At 36.7% G+C, this 25,875-nt stretch overlaps 1 protein-coding gene across 1 annotated transcript; it reads right to left on the minus strand.

The window, feature by feature from the left end:
* Nucleotides 1–3,833: 3,833 nt before the first annotated feature.
* LOC114292218 ((-)-alpha-terpineol synthase) lies at nucleotides 3,834–7,806 on the minus strand. Its single transcript, XM_082898780.1, has 7 exons — nucleotides 7,498–7,806; nucleotides 7,145–7,409; nucleotides 6,016–6,394; nucleotides 5,672–5,890; nucleotides 5,424–5,562; nucleotides 4,491–4,742; nucleotides 3,834–4,224 (listed from the first exon to the last, which is right to left on the minus strand). Exons 1-7 carry the CDS (start codon nucleotides 7,723–7,725, stop codon nucleotides 3,904–3,906), a joined length of 1,803 nt encoding a protein of 600 aa, XP_082754906.1. The 5' UTR covers nucleotides 7,726–7,806; the 3' UTR covers nucleotides 3,834–3,903.
* Between the last annotated feature and the right edge of the window lie 18,069 nt (nucleotides 7,807–25,875).

A 25,875-nucleotide genomic window follows, 5' to 3' on the forward strand; every position in this document is an offset into this window, starting at 1 on the left:
ATGCAAATGAGTCAATGTACATTAGTTAAAGTTGAAATGCTGATGATATTAAAATGCTATTATGGTTCGAACTGAATCATGTAATTTGATGTTGGATGATTGCTCAAGGACTAGTTAAAGTCTTTGATTCACTCAATCATTAGTATATTGCTTTGCTTGATAACAAATGAAAAAACTGTATGACTGTTTTATTAGTTTTGCATGTAACCATTTTATTAAATGCCTATGTTATTGTTATTCAGTGTTGTGGTTAGTCGGTAGCTTTGGAATTTGAAAGAGTAGAGATATTTGGTGTATCACACAAGGGTAACTTGTGATGACCAGGAAACTGATAAATCTTTGAAATTTTTTTTTTCCCTCCTAGTTTTTTAGGGATTTTCTGTTTACTGTTTTTGTGCCTGTGTATGTGTGTTATGGATTGGTTAGTGGGTAAGTTGAGAGGTTTTTTTTTTCCTTGCACATTTTTTTTTTGACAGTTGCAATTTCAGACATCAAAGTTTCATTACTGCAAGTTACATATGTGAGTTACAATTTTGCTGGCATTCACTCAACTGGCGGCATTCACTCTGCTGGGTCATGCATTCATGGGTGTCTCTGCAATGGGGTTTGCTCATTCATTGCCCTAGTTTTTTGTTTTTGTTTTTTCGCCCTGGCATAGTTATTCTTGTAATTAAAACAACTATATGTAGTTTATTATTGGGGGCTTTGGGACAATAAATTCTGATTAAGCCTTTATTATTAGCGCCAATGAATAACTAATGTTTTTAGAGAAAATATCTCATAAATACTTTTTTAATATTCATTAGAAAACTAATTCAATGAATATTGAAAAAGCAGAACTACTTGGATATTTTTATTTTGCAAGACCTTTTAGTTTATGTTGAAACCATTTTAAAGGGTTTGAACAGACACAATCTGCCTAAGATCACAACCCATGTTTGTAGATACAACAAATGAATTCAAAATTTAAAAACCAGAAAATCTTAGAACTGTTTCAGACCAAATGGCTATCAATCATTTTGTTTGTTTTATTGATTCTTTTCTTTTGTTTAATTCTTTATATTGATTGTCTATTTCTGTGTGACAAATCACATAGTAATGGAGTTTAGGATCTTTAATTGTGTATGGGTCGTTGGTTGTAAGTTCACGCTCAGTCGGGTTATCACATCGGAATCAAGTCGAGTTTCGCTCAGTCACTTGCTCAGGTATATTTATGCATATATGTTAGATTGTATTTGAAAAAGGATTTTGGAAAGGTCTATTTTAAACAAAAGGTTTTTGGAGAAAGTTTCAAATCAATGCATTTAATCCTCATTGGTTTTGGTCAAGCAATTGAGTCCCCCAATGTGCAGCAATGGATCGCTTGCACGGATCAATTGTGATTCAAATCCTTTTGACTGATTTTATCAGTGGCCTGCAATCGTTAGGCAATCAACGGACGATCCATCACTTGAGTGGACATTTTGTAACATATAATGGTGGCCACTGGAAAGGTCTACTACTCAAGTGAAACTAAGAAAATTCCTTATTTGGATATGATATTCTAAATTTTTATATAAACTCTTCATAATTCATTTTAAGTACAACCATTTTCTTTTACTAAAAATATTTTGAGATTGATTCATATTTTGTATGACAATTTTCTAAGTGATTTTTGTTATAAAAAAAAGTCCTCATTATCATTGCATTGCATTGCATTGTTCTGTCATGTGCCGTCGGTGTGGTAATCAGAGTCATTCAGGAATGGAGGTTGATGATCGATGGAGCTTCATGGTGTCCTATAGATCAAGAAGGCTGATGGGATTAAGCTGCATTCGTAGAAGTTTCGTCAAGACATGGGAGATAGGTAAAGCTAGGTGAGTGGTTGTAAGTCCTTCATGTATGTCTTGTACTCTTGATTCATTATAGTAGATTTTTATTGAGCATTGGCGTCGTGATTTTTTTTTCTTCTATTTTTTCTCCCGTTTAGAGATTTTTTTTAATTGGGTTTTTCATATTAACTATTGTGTCATTGTTATTATTAATTGTAGTTGATTAATCTTTATCACTGCAAGTTAAAATTGATAGTTAGGTTTTAATTTAAATAATGTGCTTACATGGTAATTTCGGGTAAATTATTGTTTGTGCTTACATGGTCCACAAAAATAAGAATAATGTGAGTAAATTATAAAACACCGTTAGTTAGACATATTATTAAGTTGTATTATGGATTTATATGATAATTTCTGCTAGTCTTGGCTCCCAAAAGCCACTAGGATTAGGAATGTTAGTTCAAACCAATACAAGAGAGCCATCAGCTCTGGGCTAGTTTGGATATATTTGCACAATACAAACAAGACTGAGGATTTTACCCAACTTGCAAAGAACATTGAATTCATATACCCAAAAATAAAAATAAAAATTCCAACCATGAAGAAAGTACAATTCAAAAGGGAGGAAAGATCACAAGTAGGGGTGTAAAATTGGCTTGTGGCCCACCAATAGCCTGTCCGCAGCCCGGAATGGCCTGGCCAGGCCCGAGTTTAGTCTATGACTCTGAGCTTGGGTCTTGTGTTTTGGGGCCTGACCCACCGGCCCGTTTCAAGGCTCGTCCGAGACCCGGTACGCTCAAGGCCCAATGTCATTTTCAAACTATTTTGATAAAAAAATTAGTTAGGCCCGGCCCGGCCCGGCCCGGCCCAAACCAAAACCCAAGCCCAATTGTGGACCGGGTTGGGCCGAATTTGCATCCCTAATCATAAAAAATGTAAAACAATACAAAAGTTCTATTGAAGACAAACTTCAAGGAGGGATATTTGCTTCTGTGGCCCAGTTACAGTAAAAATTAAGGAAGATACTATCATGGATATCCAAGGTTACTTAGAGCATCTCCAATGTTATTAAGCATTTTACTTATTTAAAAGTTACTATTATATATATATATATTATTTTGCCAATTCATTTTTCTTATGTTTCACTTCAACCTTACTTTTTATTTTAACTATTCATTCAAATATTACTCAATTTATGAAATGCTACATTAACAACAAATATGGAGAAAAATGATCAGAAGGGTTAAATAGATTTTGCCTAGAAGACTACGTTTAGCTAGTGAATGAGAGTTAAAATCGAAATGCCTAATGATCACATACCTAGTCAATTGGATTTGAAAAAAATTAAGTTATATTAGGTATTTTAACTAATAGACATTATATGCTTAGTAGGTTGAAAATGCTCTAGATCAAACTAGAGCTTTGAATTCATTCATTTTCTAGTTTCTTTTTTATGCTTTCCATGAAATAGGAATCCTTCATGCAATGCCTTAAATTGAGGCTCTAGCCATTGGCTTCTGAGTTAAAAAAATTAAGTTATATTAGTTACTTTAACTAATAGACATTATATGCCTAGTAGGTTGGAAATACTTCAGATGGAACTAGGGCTTTGAATTCATTCATTTTCTAGTTTGTTTTTTATGCTTTCCATGAAATAGGAATCCTTTATGCGATGCCCTAAATTGAGGCTCTAGTTATTGGTTTTTTGGTTTTTGACACCGGAATGATTTTTTCCAAAGAACATAGTACTTAATTGAAATGAAGGATTGAATTGATAACGCTTTGATTAGTTGATAATATTAGTATTAGTTTATACTTTTTTGACATATTCCTGGGAAAAGTTTCAGTAATGCCTAATTCATGCCGAGTATACCTTGTGAGAATTCTGAATTCATAGGTTGTAGGTACAGATTTATGTCACCACAAACAGAGACTAAAACAAGTATCGGATAGGCAAACTTCCTGACTATCTCTGCACCCATTCCTCACTTCTAGTCATTACATTTTGAAAAGACATAAATATTTTTTTATAAAAGTAATCATTTATTATTATTATTTTTGGTTACATCGGAAATAAAAAGTAATCATTTATTCAAAAGAATATTTTATCCCTTGTCGAGATAAGGGGAACAGGATTGACTACTAATGACAAGGCACGATATTCAGTCTCATTGCCTGGAGCACCATACCCATCTCCATACTGATACATGCACTGAGCCATCCTAGCAAGGTTCATTGCATTCCCAATAAAAGTCTTAGTGAAGAGACAATTTGCAGCTCCATCTTCATTCATCTTTTTCCATGTCTCACCAATCAAGTATTTCATGTGTTCACGGGCATCGTTTTCAGGGGCACCAGTTTCATGCATATAGCATTGGATTGATTTAGGAACGTCGCCTCTTAGTAACTCGTCCTGAATCAAAGAGAACGATTAACATGTGGTCAAACCCGGTTTAATTCTTAAACCAAGAAATTGTCTTCAACATTGTTTGAATATTGAAAATAATTGAATAGGAAAGGAAAATTATTGAATAGCATAGGAAAATTGTTGAACAATGCTTTAAAGAGAATTGATATTCTTCATCCTTCTTCCCTCCCTTTCCATTCTTTCCCGGGATCCAAACATACAGCACTAACGAACCTCTTTATGAAGATGAAATGGGTGTGTAACTCACTTACCGATGATGTTCCTAAGTCATCTGAAAGTCGGAAAATAATTGATGACCAGCGAATTATATTTGGGTAACTTTCTAATAAGCATTCCGAGGCCTCCTTTGTTACTGTTTTAGAATCAAAAAAATAAGCATGCACTAGCATAAGAGGAGCTGAAATCGAAATCCACGCATTGTTCATGTATTCTTCAAAGGTTGGTGTATATCTGTTGTAGTACCACTTTGCCTCCAATAAATAAGATTTACAAATATCTGCCCACTAAAGCATTTAGAATGGTCAATTAGTCGAAGAAACTACAAAAATTAAGGACATTTAAATTTACTTTGAATATGATCTAAAAAAGAAAAAGAAAAAAGAAAAGAGTTTAAAAAAAATAAAAAATAAATAAAAAAAGACAAAAGGGTGAGTGTGTGAGCCAATAGACACAATGGTGGGTGTTGTGAAGCCCACCTACCCTCCCTTGTGTCTATTTTTTTTTTTTTTTTTTGTAATTTATTTATTTATTTTTTATTGGATAAATTACAAATACACTCCCTGAGGCTTGCTTAAAATACGAATTACTCCCTGTGATATGGAAAATTACAAATATTTTTCTGTCAGAATTTTTTTATTTAATAGAATTAATTGAAAAAGTGAAAATTTTAACTGTTTACCTATACAATAATAAAATTATCTGAATTATTAATTAAAATAAAATTTTAATATTATTAAAAACTGTTAATTAACTTGATGATTTATTAATAAAATTTGATGATTTATTAATAAAATGACTTATTTGTTATGAAATTAGAAATTTTAGGGGCCATAATGTAATTTCTAAAACTACAGAGAGTAATTTATAATTTAAGTAAATTTCAAGGGGTGTGTTTATAATTTATCCTTTTTTATTTGCAGCGAAGTTGGGGGGAAAAAAAAAATAGTTCATAAAGAAAATGATACCACTTTCTTTAGGTGTGAAATGATGTGCAATCCTTGTTCCTTAAGTGCATCATAAGCCATTTCATTAGTAGAGTTGAATAAAGCGAGGAAGCATATCTTCATATAGTCTGGAAGTTGTTCCATTGCACTGATATCCCACCTAAAAGTTAAAAAGAAAAAAGAAGTATTTTCATGTTAAAGATATATAGCTAAGAAGCATGCAAATTAATGCAGATGATATTGACACAACCATTTTCCCATCAACCAACCTCTCAACGGCGTCGGTAAATAGTTCAAGTTCCTCCAATGAACCATACACATCATAGACATCATCTATTATTGTCATCAGTGTGCAGACCTTCGTGGACATTCTCCTAAAGTATCCAAATTGAGGCTCAAAATTCATTCCCAGAGGCCATAAAAAACTCTCCATCAACCTATCTCTAGCAAAGCTCAACTTTTTTCCCAAACATGTACTCCTCCACCACCTATATTCATAACAAGGAAAAGAACATTACATAAGGTATATGAAATACAACATACATACATATATATATGGTGACTTATATGGCTGCACCCTTACTACATAACGAAAATTGGGAACATTTCTGACCTTGACATTTGTTTTACTTCTTGCTGGTGAATTGCTTGCACCATGTTGAAATCTAATTGCGCAAGCTCAAGCAATATAGAATTCATATCTCGTCTTCTCTCATACACATCAATGAACCATCTTGCCTCTAGCCTTTGCACCCTCCAATGTAGGGGAAGCTCCAATGAATGTCTAACTAGCATGGCGAGATTTTGATCAATATCCTTCTTCTTGAGGTTTTCTTTGAGGTTTCTAGTTGTGAAATCCCTGGCCTCATCTAATAAACTTTCACCATCAATTGAAAGATATGAGGCTTCATACAAATATAGTAGTCCCTTTGTATCCTCACAAAGACAAGACCTCAAATTCCCCGTCTCGTCCGTAAATTTTTTAAAAACGTCTGCAATTCAAGCAAACTATTAATTAGTATGAGCTCAAATACAATATATGTATATTGAGAAAAATAGTGTGTGATTCATGTTCAATTCACAATTAGAATAAATTTGGATCACATTATTTTTCTTGATATATATATATATATATATTTTTGTATTTGAGTTCTCAATCTCTATTGGACACATAAAAATATACAGTTCATAGCATCAATGTCCAATCATTTTAAGTTTTTTTGCTTCTCATTTATTTATTATTATTATTTTCTTTTTTGGGGGGTGGTGTGTGTGTGTTTTCTCTTAAAATTTTGAGTTAATTACACTTAGCACCCTACATTTTCACTATCCTCTCATTTTGGCTTTCACTTTTAATTGTGACAATTAACCTCATATACTGTAAGTTAATTTGCAAGTCATCCCTTTGCCTATCTACCATTAATAAGGCTAACAGAATTTGTCATGTGCTCTAAACGTGACATTTTTTTTTTTGGTCACATTAAAACTCTTATATTTTCATCAAAATCTCATTTTGGTCCTCATACTTTCTCTAAAATCTCACTTTGATCCCTTCACTTTTAGTTTTCATCAACCTTAATAACGGTAGATGGACGGAAGGGTTGACATTTCAACTCGACTTAAAGTGTAAAGAATTGACAGTTATAATTGAAAGTGAATGAATTAAAGTGAGATTAGGGTGAAAGTGAGGAGTTGCTAAGTGTAATTAACCCTTATATGGAGTGAGGAAATCATTGAAGTACCTTGAGGGACATTGTACCCATGTTGTCTCAAAAGCCTAAATTTGAGAGCTGTAGCATGCAAATCCTCATTGTTGTACTTGTCATTCATGTTGTATATTCTCTCAAGTACTCTCTCTATCTTATCCTTGAAGTGATAGAACACTCCAAGCCTTTGCAAGTCATCAATCATCTCAAGTGCATCCAATGGATCCTCATCCACTACTTTCTCAAGCATTATCTTCACATCTTCCTTCAATTTTGCAGCCCTTTTTTCATATACATCTCCCTACAAAAATAATTTTTTGTTAGCAATTACCATTGATTTGCATCCACTAACCAAGCAAAGTATATATAACAATAGTAACTACATATACCACATATTTACTGTTAAGTGACTGCACATAGTCATGGTCCCAAATGGGAGGTTGGTAGTTGGCGGATCGTCTGATGACCTTTTGATTGCAAGGTCCATCAGCAACAACAATGCATCGAATGGCACGCAGGGATCGGCCATGAATGGGTGCTAAATGTGAGGCAGAGCTTGGATATAGTAGAGTGGCAGTACTATAAGGAGAGATAGGAAATACAAGGCTAAGAGCCATTGCACTGAATTTCTAACAAACTTAAGCTTGCTTTGATTGTTTGGCTAACTGTGATGACAACCCACACTTAAATAACATGTATGCCCGTACCAATTTTGAAATAATAATAATAATAATAATAATAATAATAAAAGGAGAAATTACAATTTGTACTTCGGTAATTTACACTCAATCTCACCCGCTAGATATTTCAGTTGGGCCCAATTATATAACATTGTTCTGAAGATTGATGGAGGGACTAAAGTGAACTTTTAGCCAAATTATAGAGATACTGAGATCTCATTTGATAACATCACTTTTTAGTTGAAAAGTTAAAAAATTATTAAAAAAATTAAAAAGCTAACAACTTATACTAAAAAATCAAATATTCACTTTTTTCTCTATTTTTTACACATCTTTACGTAAAAAACTAAAAATTTATTCCAAACATACTACTTTTTTTTTTTACATAATATTTTAGCTAAAAAGACAAAAAGTTACTAAAAAAATCATATTCCCAAACGAAGCCTAAACTATTATAGAGAGACTAAAGTGAGATTTTAATAAAAATATAAAAGTGATAATTACAATTAGGGTAAATTATAAATACACCCCCTGAGATTTGATTAAAATACGAATCGCTTCTTGTGATTTTGAAAATTACATTTCATCCCCTGAGATTTTCAATTTCATAACAAATCGCTCATTTTATTAATAAATCATCAAGTCAATTAACTGTTTTTAATACTATTAAAAATATGTTTCAATTAATAATTTAAGTAATTTTATTATTATATAAGAGAGCAATTATTAATTTCATAAATAAAAAATTTCTAATAAAAAAGTATTTATAATTTTTTGAACCACAGAAGACAGTTTATATTTTCAGTAAACCTCAAGAAAAGTATTTGTAATTTACCATAAAATTAATACTATCATGTTATTGTGCTTCGTTTGTTGTCGAAATGACATTATACAAATAAGCTCAATTACAATTTGACTTGAAATCTGAAAAGTTGACTAAAACAATTAAAAAGTTTTGTAAATAAAGTAGAATACACTCTTTTTAGTTTCTATTTCAGAATTCACTTTTTAAAAAAATTTATTTTTTTGTTTTTGTATTTTTTTTTATTTTTGTTGAATTTTTTTTTAATATTTTAAGTAATTTTTTTTTAAAATTTTTAAATATACCGAACATAAATACACATAAAAAGTGTAATATTTGTGAAAAAATATTTATTAAATACTAAAAATACAAAAAAAGTCAAAAATTCAGTACATTTTTTTATATTTTTCTATATTTATTAATTTTCAAAAATATTTTTTCACAAATATTTTACTATTTAAATACATTTAAGTAAGCTGCATCTAAAAAACTAAAAATTATTTAAAATTTTAAAAATATACACTAAAAATAAAAAAATATACAAAAATAAAATATTCAATTTAAAAAAAATTGAATTTAAAAAATTGAAACCAAGATTGGATGTAAAATCTAAGGGCAATTATACCCCAGTGATATTTAGGTAGGGGTGAGCAGCGGATATACCGATCCATCAAAACCGATCGAACCGAACTGATCCACCACATTTTGGACAGATGCGTGATGACGAGCGGACGGTTGCGGATTGATTTTCTCCAATCCACCAATCTGGCGGACGGATGGCAGATTTGAGATTCCTTTGGCCGCAACCGAACCGCCAAACTGCGAACACCCCTACTAATTTATAAGACTTTTTGTTTTCAGTTTGTCTAAATATTCTGTTTGTGTTTTCAATTAAAAAAGAGTTTAAATATTCTGTTGAAAAAAAAATTTCAACTTGAATATCTTTTTTAAATTGAAAAAAATAAACGTATTATTTATCTATATTTTTTGGTTTTTAAATCTATCTCTAAAAATAATAAATAGAAAATATGATATATGTTGGTTGGTTTTTATTTTCAAAAATAGATATAGATGTAACAATACAGAGGTATACAATCTCTACTAGTGTTATGTTCATGGTTTTGGTGATTTGAATTGTTTTTATATTTTAAGAATCACAGATTGTAATACTTTATGTGGATGATGCATGCAGTAATTGTGATATTCTAAAGTTTCAAACTTTTTTGCTTTGGATGAAGCATGCAGTGATTGTAATATTTTTTGAAGTCATTAACTGTAATACTTTCTTCTTCTTTTTTGAGGAAGTGCACAAGTTAAATTATGTTGAAAATTTATAAAATTTTAAACCGCCAAACGGATTTGCATCCGTCCGCCAAACTGCCAATCTGCTTAATCCACATCCGCTGGATTGGCGGACAGATGCGGATTGATTTTCTCCAATCCGTCAATCTGGCAGACGGATGGCGGATTGGAGGTTTCATGGCCGCAACCAACCCACGCACACCCCTATATTTGGGATTCTTATTTATCGATCGGTGTTGAAAGTGCTTTAGAATTACAATATGGTTTAAAACCTCAAACTTTAATTACAAAAGAGAGGGAACTTTCTATCGTCTCTCACGTGCTCACTCTCACTGTCCCTAAAACTCACGTTTTCTTTTTCTTTCTCCACTGTCATTCTCTCTCTTCTCTCCTTCTTGTCTTTAGAATTACATGTAGATTTGTGTGAGTTATATACTTATGTGAGAGATTTAGTAAAAAATTTGACAAATTATTTAGAATTGTTAGCACTGAAATTTATTTTCTTTGTCAAACAAACATAACAAATACAGAGAGTTGATCTAGTGGATGCTAGGGGTGAAGACCATGAGTTTATAGTGGGATGTGGGTACCAGAATGCAGAACAAGTGACAGAAGTGAAACACTTAAAGAGGTAGAAGTGGCAAAAGCAGTTTCTTCTGTCGATTCATCTAATAGTGTAATGGGATGTGGCCAAACGTGGCCCAGTTGTCAAGCCATGAAGTTAGGCATGTAAGTGATGTAGGGCATACGGTTCGTTTGCAAGAAGAAGTAGAAACTGCAGCATAGAGGTAATTACTAGCGGTTATAGAGATCATGGGTAGTTATGCAAGAAGTGTAGGTAATTTGTTCCATAGTGGGACACGTGTTAGCAGATAAGTAGCAGGGCCAATAGCATAAAGGCTAGAAATTCGAAGGCATAAAGATCTTCAACCAAATTCATAACCCATGTAAAATTAGGAGTAATTTAACTTAGATAGCAGTAGTTTTATTTATTTATTTATTTTTTTAACTTAGGAGTATTCTTATTTGTAGTTCAGCCTCTGTGATCGAGTTTTTCTCTGTCGATTATTGTGTACATTGAACTTGTAATTAAATTATTGTAATTAAGTGGCAAGTTTACTTGTTCTTTAATCAAATTCCAGTTTATCCAAACTTATTTCTTCACATTGCAACCTCCAAAGAAATCCTTGAAACTTTTAAGGCATAGGACACCAACAACAATTGCTTGATCTGTTGTTGTTGTGTGAAATTTTGGTTATTCTGTCGAATCTCCTCTGTCAATTTGACCTAAACTAGATTTTTGCTAACATATTTTGGCACGCCTAGTGGGACCTAGTGATGGCTAGAAAGAAACAACATGAAATTTTTGAAAACCCTGAGAAAATGGTTAAAGATGGAGAATAGTTGGATAGTGGACTTGAAGGAGTGCACAACAATCTAGGTGATGGCCATTTAGTGGCCAGACAGGAAGTAGGCCAAGGAAATGGCCAAAACTGGCCAGTCTAATTGTCCTCCTACTGATCCAAGAAGGACTCTTCTACTGCACACTCAGCAAGCTATTGGCTCCATGTCTGTGTATGGGAATCAAGTGATGGTAGACTACTTGCTGGCTTTGTTTGAGAAAGCCAACATGAAGCCTAGCCAATCAAGAAGGGTTGGGGAGCAGACTCAGGTAAATAAAGCACAATTCATACCTTATGTGGCCCCTCAACAACAAGCAAATGTAAATGAACCTATATTATTTTATAGACCTCCCACACTCCAAGAAAAATATGGGGAGGGAATGACTGTAAATCCTGTGTTTGAGAGGGAATACCCCGCAAATTCAGTGTTTAATCATAACTTAAATGATATAGGAATAAGACCTAGGGCAACCAAGGCCACAAATGTATGGCAATCGTGCATTTGATGAGCCTATAGAAGGTTATTAGGCTATCGCAGAACAGAGAAATAGGCCAATTAATCAAGTAAGGCCTCAGGATATACGAGATCATGCCATGCAACAACTATATTATGAACCCAACATGATGCATCTAAGGCTTAGAGGGCTGGCCCCCCTTTTCCTTACTTCTAACCAAAAGTTCAAGGAGGGGGACAACAACAACAATACTTAGACCCTCGGATTAATAATAGGCAGCAAAAATGAACATCATACAAGAAATGTATGGTCCAGGCTGAACAAGGCCAGATAGGCCAATGTTCAGGAGTCCTTACCCTCCATGGGTAGAAACAACCCCTATTCCAAGAAATTATAGGATTCCTGAGTTTACTTTGTTTACAGGAGAAGAGAGACAATCAACCATAGAATATGTAGGTAGGGTCATACTCCAATGTAGAGAACCTGGCTATGATGACAATTTAAAATTAAAACTCTTTCCTCATTCTCTGTCTAAAGCGGCATTTACATGGTTTATTAACTTTCCAGAAAATTCTATTCATGCTTGGCAAGAAATGAAGAGTCAGTTTCATGCTCAGTTCTTTAGAACCAAGCCTGAGGTGACAATAGTGGATTTGTCAAAATTTAAATAAAGACAAGGGAGTGCAGAACAGTACATCAACAGGTTTAAGAAAGCAAAAAACAGATGTCATGTGTACATGCCTGAAATAGAAATCATAAGATTAGCTCAAAATGGTTTAGATTTTGAACTTAGGAAAAAGTCTGAAGGTATGATATTTAGAGACTTATTTGAGTTGTCTTCAAGCGCAACCAGCTATGAGGCCATTCTCAGAGAAATGCAGTCTCATTTGGGACTTATTACCAAGAGGTTGAGTTTGATATGGATGTTGACATAGATGTTGCTCAAGTGATGAGTAAAAAGCCTGTGGTTTGTGAAACATTTAGGAAAGCTAACAAGCCTGTGAGCATGCCAACAACACAGCCAACCAAAAAGAATATGGTTGTGTCACGTAGGCAGTATTCTTTTGACTTATTAAAAGCAGATGCATTATTTGATGAGTTGTTAGCAAACAAATTTTTAACTTTGACTCCTGGCCACAACAGTCCTAGAGAAAAAGATAGGGTTGGCAAGGAGTATTGTAAGTGGCATAACTCTTTTAGGCATTCCACTAATAATTGTGTTACATTTCGAAATTGTGTGTAGGATTTAATTCAGAAAGAAATTCTAAAATATGCTGAAAAAGATAAAGGGGTCATGGCAGTTGATAATGATCCGTTTCCAAATATGGTGGAGATTAACAGGAAATTAATTTACTTTTAGTCGATTGATCAAAAGAAGAAGGATAAGAACCCCAGAGTTCTCTTGGTGGAATTAGAGAAGCTCCACAAAGAGAGGATGAAGAAAATGGCAAAAGAAGCAAAAAGAAAAAGAGTTCAAGGAGAGCTTAGTGAGAGGCTCATTTGTTTCAGATGTGGTACTGAGAAAGAAAGAGATAAGGCCATTATGATTGATGGAATTCAAAAATTAGAAAGAATGTTGGCCTGAGGTTTAACACCATGGGTAGTGGTGATCTGCAAATTTTCGACAATGATTGTTTGTTCTATGATGGGATAGACCTAGGGATATATGGTCCTGCAGAGAACTATGGTAAGGATGATGCTCCATTTTTGTTCCAAGGAGCTCCTATTCATCCATGCTTTGGTGGATCAAGTAAAATAAGGACCATGCTCAGACAACAAAAGGGTCCTAAGCCCTATGGGAGTCCAAAGGTACTGACTAGACCATATAGTGGCCAGCAACAACAATTTGGTGCACTACATAATGGCCATCAACAGACTGGAAGGCCATATGAGGGGCAACAACAGTTTCTGAGACCATTTGGGGGACTTCAACAGCAGTATCGTGGTCTAAGAATGAGGCTAGATATGCAACTAGTTCAACCAAGAATGGTAAAGCCTCCAGTACCATCTCATCAAGGATGGCAAAGAGTGTCTGATCCAAAGTTTCCCATGATTGGTTGGAGACCAATGGGAGAAACAAGAACTCAGAAAATGAGGGAACAAAGAAAGTTCCATGCCATGATGTCTGCAGCTATGGGGGATAAGCCAGCTAGAAGACAAGATTTAGTATGGACTAGAGATGGATTAGTTTCTGTTGTTGGAGAAAAGGAAGTGAAGGGTTCAACTTCTAGAGCTCATCTAGTACAGCCAGTTCATATTTTAAAAAGGAAAATAGAGCTAAAAAAGACAGATGATAGACTTGTTAGAAAGCTTTCTGAAAAGGCTTTGTTGAGACAGAAATTAAAAGAGTTGGAGAAGGATTTAATGTCTGATAAAGATGACAATAATGAGAAAGATGTGGCAATGAAAGGAGTTCAGGACTAGGAAATGGCCATTGATAACATGAATAGTGAGGAAGGAGTTTGTAGATGTCACCGAATGTCCTGGGAAAATCCCGTTTTGTTCATTGGGGCTCACTACAGTTTGGACTCAATGTCACGGTTCTTAATTTGATCTCACAAAGTGGAATGCAAGATTGATAAATCACCAAAGAGTCCAAATCCGACAAATCGTTTTGAAAAACAGATTTTTAGAAAGAAGTGACAAACATGGACTGCTTTGCCAGATATAGAGTCGCCACCTAAATATTTATTTTGGGGGAATTTAGGAAACCCTGACTCGTTGCCTAAGGCCACGTGTCCGTCATCACCAAAGTTGCCTCGGCTCGGAAACTTGGGTACGATTGGGGAAGGTCAGCTATGGGCACCCCCGCTCGCCCGATCAAAGATCGGCCACTACTAAGCATGACATCGAGTTTTGAAAACATATGTGCTCTTATTCCGGTTATTAGCCTAGAATTACTATGTGATGCGCACAACATACAAGTATAGATTGGGTCGCCTGAATTGGAACAAAACATCTCATGTTCGTTTTGAAAGATGGTTTGAAGGTGCTACTCGCAAGTAGGCTAAGACGTGGATTTTGCCACCCTCGGGTGGGCTTAGAAGACATGATTTTGCCACTCTCAAGTGGGCTTAAAACTCTCATTCAATGCATTGTTCAAATTCAAATAACCCAACCTCCACCTACAGGCATTCAGGCAGTTATATCACATAAGCAAATAGCCTCATGGTAAGCATGCTATCATGGCAGTCACTCACACGCATGCTAGGATGCTAAAGCATAAACACTCACCGAGTACTCCAAGCCAAAACAGAAAGAAGCTAGTTAGAAAACATGCATGAATCCTAACTATGATGAGATGCTTAATGCAACACATGCAAGAATTCAACTAGGATAGGCTCGGCTATTCTAAGATGGCATATGAGATGCAACAATCGATACATGTATTCAACTCGAAATTGAAATACAATGCAGTTAGTATGATGCGCTAAGCCCGGTGCATGCAAGACGAATAAATGGATGCAAAGATGCGAGCATAAGTATGCTAATTGAAACGTGCCCTAAACTAACCATCATAAGTTGATAAATAAAAGGGAGAAAGACGTGGGGTTGAAAGACATGCATCACACACACACGCACACTTATTACAACATTGCCCTCCTCAGAGGGTCCGAATGAATAGTATAGAATAAACTAGCTAATCTAAGTTAATTAAACTAATTATTACACAACATTAATTAATTAACGAATTAGCTAAGTAAGTAAGGAAACTAGCATGCAAATTAAACAAAATGGACTGCCTCAGCTCTGTTCCGAATGATAGGGATGCATGCATGCTCAAGTCGCCTTGTCGGGAAATCCATCGCGATGCCTCGATTTGCCTCTGTTTGCAACTGGTCCCAGAACACTGTACAAAGCTCCAGAAGGCTGCTGACCAGTTTTTGCTGCTGGTTTCCGGTTTGCTACAACAGAGAGCGAGAAAGGGGCATGGCAAAGTATTTTCAACATATGTGTGCATGACCACTCTCCCCATCATTGCACAAGCTCTAGGGAGTGTAGTCCTAGATCCTCGTGCCACCAATCACGCATATCGATGCATGATGGCCGAGGAGTCAGATTGCACGACTCGATGTAAAATGAATGCACATATAAACACAACAAGGCCTAAACTCCCTCATGGGTAATTCGGAGTGTCGGCCACCGAGAATCGAGGCACGTTTCATCACTTGGAGTACGAAACGTCCCTCGTTTCCCGTGTTTGGACTAAACCCTATTCCAAACACAATGCAATGTACATGGCATACACAATACGACTAGCATGCAACCCTAAACACAATGCAACCTAATCATGCTAGCATGCGAGGGATGATATGCAAACATGCAACTAGCATACACAATGCTATGAACTAAGAATGGCATACTCAATGCACATGAGCAATATGGCATACGCAATGCACATACGAAGATGGACATGCACGAAGACATGAACAAGGCATACACAATGCGACGATCAAGCATGCGACAACATGGATATTGCATACATAATGCAAGATAGACTTAAACTAAAATGAATGGGCCTCAGCCACACTCAAATCAGTGGCCATACATGATGAAAATGAAGCAACAACACACATGCAAACATGCACAAATGCAAGGGACCAAACCTAAGGCACAAAGTGCAACTCCACTAAAGCATGGTAAGCATGAAATATGGCATACAATCACATATTTTCCAACTCTGAAATGACATGCAAGATGGTCCCGAATCATGTAAACACCTCACCCAATGCATGCTAGATAGCCCGGATACCAAAACTAGTGAAGTGCATTACACTAGAGGTACAAAAAGTAATGCTCAAATGACCCAACCAGCCCCAAACAGTCCCTATGCAGGTCCAAGACAGTGGGAAAATAGTCTAAAATGATGGCTCAAAATGCATAGAAATGAAGCTCATCCAACGGTCCAAAAATGAGGTATTCATGTATAACTCTCAAACACATTTAAAGAGTGGAAAACACGAGAATATGACATATATATAAGCTCTGAAATATGATTCACAATGATGCCAAAACATGGAAACACCTCAATATAAGCATGCAATAGGCTTCAAAACTTAAAGCTAGGCAAGGGTATTGAACTACAACCATGCATAGCAAGCATCATTTGACCATGAGGCCCAAAAAAAAGAGCTAAGACAGTCCAAAACATGCACAAAATCAGTTTAAGGCATGGCCAAAAAGTGCTAGAATCAAAGGCCAAAATAGCATGAAATGTAAGCTAGTAAAGAGGATTTGCACTACAAGCTTGTGAGGAAATCAATAGGCCACCAAACTAGAAAAATTTAGAGGTATGAAATGCCAAATAAAGCCTCAAAACCCACTAAAACATGGTTAATGCATGCAAGAATGAGATGCTCCTTTGATATGCTATGAAGAGGGTTATTCTACACATGCAAGATGGACATCCAATATGGAAAAACAAGCTCTGGAAAGAGCCCATGCAGGTCCTAAAACTCACCAAAAATGGCCTAAAACATGGCTTGGAAACATGCAAATAAGGGCTCCTTTGTAAGGCCAAAAATGCTAGAAAACAAAACAATGAGAGAGAGGGTCACCCCTCTCTGATTTTGGCTCTCAAAAATACATAATAACAACTAAAAATCCATTGGATTTCAGTGGTCAAAAGGGAAAACAAAGCTCAAAACAAAGGCCTTAATGCATGGCTCAAAACAAGGTGAAATGAAGCATGCAAGGGGGTAGATGACCCTCAACAGAAAAATGATCTTAAACAAACATGTTAAGGGCCTCAAAATAAGACTTTATTCAGTTTACACCAAAGCTCAAAAATGCTTTCAAGTATGGCTAAAAGATGGAGCAAAATAAAACTCAAAAGAGGGAATAGGGTGTTACCCTTGTAGCTCAGCAAGGCCAGCAACCTTTGGACCAAAAACTCAGCCTTTAACCTCTGCAAATGACCTCCAAGAAGCTTAGGTTGATGGTGTAAGTGCTATGCTATGAGGTGTAGTGTAAAAGGGCCAAAAACTATGCACTTTTGGAGCCAAAATGTAGAGATATAGGGAGAGATATATGTTTTTCTTTCAACCAATTTCTGAACTAGCACAAAGGAGGGGGAGGCCCTCCTTTGTATCCAAAAAGGTCCAAAGCTTCTCCAAGAAGCTAAAAACCAAGCTTGAAGATGTATGGAGGATCCATTCTATGCCTTCCAGCTGGCAAAACTGGCAGCAACTCACAAAGACAAGACTAAAGGAGGTAGGCCAACCAGTTCAGGTGGTCGGCCGGCCACTAGCCCTGGTCGACCGACCAGGGTCAAAAGGTTCAGGTGGTCGGCAGCCCTATTTGGTGGTCTCTGACCATGGTCAAAAGGTTCAAGTGGTCGGCAGCCCTATTTAGTGGTCTCCCAACTGAATGCAAGCTAGTGGTGTGGTGGGAGACCAGCAATTGTGGCCCAAAAACCAAGGAGACCAGCTTCTTGTCAAGAAAATTGGCTGGCGAAGAGAAAAGTGGTCTCCAAGGAGAAAAGGTGATCTCCCACCCTTGTACCACCTTTCAAACAATGAAAATAGGGTCCATGCCAAAAATGAACTAAGACGGATGCAAAATGAGTGTTCGGGGGCCAAAACGCGCAGCCGGGTGCCCCGAAAACTGACTGTTAAGCATCGAAAGTGGCGTGCGACCACGAAGGTGGTCTCTCGGGCCACAGTGTCCCTCTAGAGAGGAGAAACAAGGTGTGTGCCAAAAACCAGAGCAAACGGAGAAAGTTAAGCGGTCCTGAACCGAGGCGCACGGCCGACGGCTCCGAAAATCGAAAACTGGTCTCCAAACGAGAACAGTGGTCTATGATCACGAAAAGTAGCCTACGGCCACTGAGAGATGGTCTACGAGACATCTTCCTCCCTTCAGGATGAGAAAAGAGAACTTGGTTCGCAAACCGTGGCAAAGCACAAAAGAGTCCCGAAGTCCGGAGGCAAGGCTCTCAGCCGAGACTCCGTAACCTCAGAATGAGCACAACATGCGCAATCATCGAGCGCTCAATCGATGACGTCTGAGTCTTAATGTCGGTAAAAAATGGGGTGTCTACAGTTGCCCTTCTTTGACAGAACTTGAAAGTCATAAGTGACGGGAGTGAATGTCAAAGCCCAGAGACGACCCATTTTTGACAAGTCTGAAGACGTAGACAAATAGGCAAGATAACAGAGAGATGTGCCCCGCAGGCAGGGGCAAAATGCAAAGGGTATGCAGAAAGCCGAGCATAACTTATGATCAAGCAAAGAAAGATGTAATGAAGCAAATATACACAATAAATGCAACAATTTAAGCAGGCGAATTCAAACCAAACTACATTACATGCAGAAAGGATGTAAGAAAATTATGCAGTCACAAAAGTAAACGAAGTGTGATAGATACACAGAGTGAGTAGGTATGTGTGATAGATACACAAAGTGAGTGTAGTGATAGATACACTAAAGTGAACGTGTGATGGATACACGAAGCAAATGAAGTGTGATAGATACACTAAGCAAACGTGTGATAGATACACTAAAGTCAATGTGTGATGGATACACAAAGAGAGCGTATGATAGATACACAAAGTAAACGTGTGATGGATACACAATGTGAGTGTGTGATAGATACACAAAGGGTGAACACAAAATGTGATAGAAGCATTTAGCGAACAAAGCGTGATGGATACACAAAAGGTGAACACAAAGTGTGATAGATACACTTAGTGAACAAAGTGTGATGGATACACAAAATATGAACACAAAGTGTGATAGATACACTATGTGAACAGAGTATGATAGATACATTAAAAATGAACACAAAGTGTGATAGATGCACTATGTGAACAGAGTAAATGAAGTGTGATGGATACACAAAAGGTGAACACAAAGTGTGATAGATGCACTTAGTGAACAATGTGTGATGGATACACAAAAGATGAACATAAAGTGTGATAGATGCACTTAGTGAACAAAGTGTGATGGATATACAAAAGATGAACACAAAGTGTGATAGTTGCACTATGTGAACAGAGTGTGATGGATACACTAAAAATGAACACAAAGTGTGATAGATGCACTATGTGAACAGAGTAAATGAAGTGTGATAGATACACTAAAAATGAACACAAAGTGTGATAGATGCACTTTGTGAACAAAGTATGATAGATACACTAAAGGTGAACACAAAGTGTGATAGATGCACTAAGTGAACAAGTGTGATGGATACACAAAAAATGAACACAAAGTGTGATAGATGCACTATGTGAACAGAGTATGATAGATACACTAAAAATGAACACAAAGTGTGATAGATGCACTATGTGAACAAAGTAAATGAAGTGTGATGGATACACTAAAAATGAACACAAAGTGTGATAGATGCACTATTTGAACAAAGTATGATAGATACACTAAAGTAAATGAAGTGTGATGGATACATTAAGGTGAATGACCTTAAACGGAACTTCTTTGAATGAACCGTACATACAATATCGCCTGGTAGCCCCAGTTTCAAATGAATCGTACATACAATATCGTGCATGAATGAGAAAGAAACTTGATAGGTACAATGCAATACAATGCATGATGTTTAAGGACTGCAATAAACAAACCTAGCGACGCTTTAGAAAGCACCTCATGGGACGAGCGGCAATGAACCGCTCTACTCTGACGGGGATCCCTTCTTGTATTCTTTGAATACTTACCTTCAACTCACAGTATAAAGGTTCTGAAATGCTGACAAGGAGCAACATCTGCATGTAGAAACCACAAATGTCATTTTTTGTCCTGATCATATTCATAACTTTCCCTATTCTCCAACAGGGTGACAGACTAGGTTGGTTCATTATCCAGAATTGAGGTGCGTACACGCTATCTCAACCTATGGGGCTTCCATACAGATTTCAAGCCAAGGATACACCTTTGGGTATTTAAACCAGACTTTAGTCTCGGAAATCCCAAACCTTTGCGTTATAGGCAACAGCCATTCGAACTCTAGTTTCCACTGTCGCAGTTGATCTCCTAGGAACTCATTGCAAACACAGCCAAGATGCCTCTGGCAGGGACTGGTACTCAGGGAGAGCACTTCTGATTGCCTTTCTGGCTTTGAAACAGGCTTGATCTTGAGCTTGAGGTAGAGGCACACTCATACTTTGGAGCATTGGCAAGACTTGAAGAGGTACACACGGAATGTAATCTCGAAACTTACTGAAGTTGAAACAAACTCAGATACCCGACATTTTCCACTTTTCTTTTGCTTTGCAATCTGGAACCTATATAGCTTTACATAGGTCCTGGTTTTACTGTTCCCACATGACTCGGGTTAAACCCTGCGGTTTTTGAAAGAACAAAATCTTGTTTTGCACAAATGTGGAGAATGACATGGCACTCTGAGCACAAAACGATTTTTTTGAAATTGAGAGTGAGAATAAGTTCTCAATTGGGTATTGAGCCTACGACTGAACACAGCACACCATGACTCAACAACAAAGAGAAAGACAAGGTAAGACAACCTAAACACGTCTATAGACACCTGAAACGACTCAAAACAAGAATCGAGACAAACAAAATGACTAACACGACACACAGACGTGTTCCAATGGCAAGAGACCTCTCAGTGCACGAGGAGCTAGTTTCTTCGGGTATTATTCCCCACCCTTTCTTATGTGTAATTCTCACATCACTCGGCTCTCAAGCTCGATTTTTCTCTTAAAACCCTTTCCTCGCTTTTCCTCTCAGCGCACATCTCTCTATTCTTTAATCTCTCATTTTTCATCCCTCCCCAGGGTGGTTGATGGATAAACAGGAAGTTGTGGGCTCTTGCCCCTAGCTTTCTGCTAGATTCTCTTATTCTGCTCACAACAGTGAACTTTCCCGTAGAGGGGTTGCGCTACAACTGGGTGTGTAGCAAATCTGCAGCTGACATCGGTTGATGATGTTCTGCTGGAGAGTTTGGACGTGATCAGATCTATCCAGATGAGGGAGTAGAATATCTTGATCCATCCCAGTTCGTGCTTCGCACTTGGCTCGATACCTCGCTGCTTAGAGGATGTGAGAGCTTTCTGCCCTTTTGCGGTTAGCTTCAGTGGTATCCTTTTCCGGAAGGTATGAGTGCCCTTCTTGGCGAGTATGTTGGCAATGGGAAAAGACAGAAAACCTGGCTCAACTGTGTCCCTAGTTCATCATTTTGACCATTTTTTATTTTTGGCTTTCTACTAAAACAATTTCGACCAAAATGAGAGTTAGATTAACATGCTTGTTTGATTTTCTGATTTGAAATCATGCAAGTCAGGTTATGAGCACTGAAAAATTTCAATAGCGTTTGATAGAGTTTTGTAAATGTGATTTGAGAGTATGAGTTGTATTTTGAGTTTGTGTGTTGTGGAATTATGATTTGAGTGTAGAAAATTTGTTTGGTTATGATTTTTAATAAAGTGTTGAAATGTGTTTTGAAGATGTATTTTGAATTAAGTTTTGAAAGTTTGATGTAACATGTGAAATAAGAAAATTTGTTTGGTGATGTGTTTTGGAAATAGCTTTCAAAACTTAATTCAATCAATAATTTATAATCAAACACACAACTCATATATCGATATCCGTATTTTTTATCAGCAGTAACAACCAAACTATTTTTAAAATACTGAAATTAAAAATTGATTTTTTTTTTCAATTAATTTTTTTTAGTAATTTTTTTCGAATAATTTTTTTTTTCAATTTTTTTTTTCATTTTAAAATAAATCTATGTCAATTATTTTGTGCCAATTAAATTTTCTATCAATTCATTTTTTACGCCTGTACAAACATCTTCTACAATATGTTTTTATTTTTTTTCCTAAAATTTTGTTAAAATCAACAACTTTTGAGAATACATATTAATAAAAATTAACATAAATACACTAAGTTTAATATTTTAAAATAGAAATCATAACGTAAACCTTACAAAACATTATCAATTTTTTTTTCTCATTTATTACACGTTATTAATTTAGTAATAAAGTCATAACAGCTTGTTCAGTAGTTGTTCAGTATACGGAAGTAATATTATTAAAAAATTATGAATATTATAAAAAAATAATAGATAAGAAATAAGAAGTAAAATAAAAAATAAAAAACAACCTGAACCTTCTGAACCTCAGATAGTCGAACACCGGGAAGTCGGACCGGGACAACTGGACGGTCAACCGGCCGGTCATCCCATCTCACACCAATTCCCACTCAGTGGAAGCTTTTCAGAGAAAAAAAATATGAGGTTCACATGATACAGAGAAGAAATATGAGGTTCACGTGAAATTTTCAGAGACGATGGAGAAGGACATGGAAGCTTTTCACATCAAAAGAGAAAGAAAGATGAGGTTCATGTGAAATTTTCAGAGACGATGGAGAAGGACATGGAAGCTTTTCAGATCAAAAGAGGAAGAAGGCAGAAATGTTAAAAGTGAAGAACTGAAGTACAAGCTGCCAAACGGGTTTTTAAACTGTAATTTGAATTAATACAAGGAATTGTTTTTGAATGTCCTATCCAAACATGAAGCGGGAGTTCACGTGTTGAAAGTTACTTTGAAAATACAAACAAACAGAGCCTTCCTTTTTTGGGTCCAAGAAATGGTCCAATTTTGGAAAAATGGAGTAATTTTCGAAAAAATTAGTCAACCTCATTAAAAATTCTCAAAACTATTTTTTACAAATGGCCACTACTCAACGAGCGCAGAATTTACTCTTGAGATGCACAACCTCAGATCCAAAATAATGAAAAAAGTGCTCCTTGTCTGAACGGCACTGCATGGCAACTGAAAGTTGCCCCTAGTCTAAATAGCACCGTAGCACTGCACAGCAACGGAAAGTTGCCCTTTGTCTAAACAACGCCGCAGCACATGGCAACTAGTCCTCACAGTGACAATTACAACCAAATTCTCAGATACAGAGAAGACAAAGACCCGAACTGTCACATGGACACAGTCGAATTTGAAGTGTTTTACGGCTGGACTTCAGAATGAAGTTGCCTACGTATCCCAAACATAGGAATCAAGCGTTGCGTAGTTCGGGGTAAGGTACACACAAGTATTAACCTCTCATTTTGCGCTCTAACTTTTGCCAAGGCCGCCCTTTCTGTGTTTTCAACCTTGCGAGCTTTGTTCTTCTTTTCTTTTCAATTCTTTTCTTTTTTTTTTTCTTTTTCATCTTTTCTTTTCATTTCTTTCATTTTTCTTCTTTTCTTTTTTTTATTCTTTGCATTTTTCTTCTCTCTTTTTTTTTCTTCTTCTTTTTCTTGCTCTAACTTTTGCTTGGGTCACCTTTCCAGGTTTTTGGCCCAGCGAACCTCTCAAGGATAAAAGTTTAGTTTTGTCCATGTTGAATGGTTTGAGATCTCGGAGCCATCTGAATCCAAGAGAATGGCTGCTGTTCACTGATGATGTAGAAGTCCATCCAACGGAGGGTGAATTTGCCCCTAGTGTTGTGGATAGGAACTTGGTTGTCCTTCAGCAATACTTTCTTCTTTCCCCCTTCTAGGATTTAGCATTCTTGCCAGTTTTCCCTGGTTTGCAGAAAAGACTCATCTTTGACTCTTCGAGCGCATCTGACATTTTTGCCCCTAGTTCAAGGGCTGCTTTTGATCTAGCTTCGCAAGCTTCCTTTGATCACGTCTGATATTCTCGCCCCTAGTTCATGGGCTGCTTTTGATCCGGCCACACAGGCCTTACATTGTGGTTGATCGTTGAACATTTTGAATTAAGGTTCAAGGTTTGGAAACAAAGGGGTTGAGTGTCGAGGCTGAGAGCGATCCTAAGCTGCACAATCTCAAGAGTGATTCCACACAGGTCTTCATAGAACAACGCAAAACATTTTTTGAAATCTTTTAAGAAAGCGACTAATCGCTCGCGTCGAAGACAACGCAGAACCAATCTGGATCAAGCCAGGATCCTTCTCAATACTCACATTAAGAAACATGATCTCATTCATTAAGGGCTTAGCATGCCTCTCTTTCTCTCACTTGATCAAATTTTTGCAAATCCTGAGGAATTCCTTCCTCTTTGTTTTCAACACATTGTTCAAAAAGGTTTTGAAAAACTTGGGTTGATGTAATGACTTAAAGGCACAGAAAAGCAAGTGAAAAAGAACCGTCGTTTCATTCAAGTTTGCTGGCACAACTAGCACAAGGCAGGAGCAAACACAAGAGTGTGAAAATCACTGCTGTTTCATTCAGATCTGTTGGCATAATTGGCTTCAAGGCAGAAACAGACTCAAAAGAAAGCAAAAAGACAAACACAAAATGAGATAGTGATGTCTGAGGTAACACCCCCGGAATCACTCGACTCCTATACAACAGGACTAACTCGATACAACAAGACAGACCCTTAATCAAAAAAGACTGAATCAAATAAAAAAGACAGACTCAAAATTAACCACAAAACTGACTTAAAACAGTGCATGCCATACGCCATATCTGAAGTAAATCGAGCACCGATCGCAGGTGGTTTATCCCCTGATCACATCACATTATTCCCTAGGTTCACTGATCTAATGACAATAGACTTTGCTGAGTTGGTGCGGCGATGACCTTGTTATCAAACAGATCTTGTACATTATGGCGAAGACGAAAGCAACTGTCAGTGTCATGACCAGTTTGTTGATGGTAGGCACAGTATTTAGTCTGGTCATGCTTTGAAAGGATAGGATCGGGTAGAGGCCGTTGTTCTAACGGTTTTAGATGTCCTTTCCGGAGTAAGACCTCTAGAGCCTTTGACAAGGACATATAAAGTGGGGTAAAAACCCTCTTGACTCGAGGTGGATATTTGGTCATTTGTGATCTACTTCCGGATGCACCGGTGAATGGGGTAGTTGTTTTTGATGTGGTGGTGACCATGTCCACGTCTGAAGTTCTAGCAGCTGCGTCAGCACTGGTTGTGCCTGTATTTGTACTGCGGTTGAAAGTCCTCCTTGGCTGTTCTCGGTCGTTGTCAATCAGACCCTGCTTCAAAGTGTCCTCAATCTGCACCCCTATCTCATGTAGATCTGAAAAGGTGGGGAGGGGGAGAACTATCAACGTCTGCATGAGCTTGGGTTGGAGGTTGTGCATAACCATCTGAATTTGATCCTTGTCCGCGGGCCTGATGGCCATCATCGAGGCCTTGGCTCTCTAGCGAGTTGCAAAATCAAAGAAA

The sequence above is a fragment of the Camellia sinensis genome, chromosome 12, assembly GCF_055761805.1.
Source record: "Camellia sinensis isolate YWXY chromosome 12, ASM5576180v1, whole genome shotgun sequence".
NCBI lineage: Eukaryota > Viridiplantae > Streptophyta > Magnoliopsida > Ericales > Theaceae > Camellia > Camellia sinensis.

What these genes read in the sequence shown, in the direction of transcription:
- LOC114292218 (XM_082898780.1), bottom strand. Translation starts at nt 7,725, where the DNA reads ATGGCTCTTAGCCTTGTATTTCCTATCTCTCCTTATAGTACTGCCACT. An exon ending in TTTACCGACGCCGTTGAGAG is followed by an intron (nt 5,563 to 5,671) that starts GTTGGTTGATGG and finishes TTTAACTTTTAG; the next exon opens with GTGGGATATCAGTGCAATGG. An exon ending in ATGACTTAGGAACATCATCG is followed by an intron (nt 4,225 to 4,490) that starts GTAAGTGAGTTA and finishes TCTTTGATTCAG; the next exon opens with GACGAGTTACTAAGAGGCGA.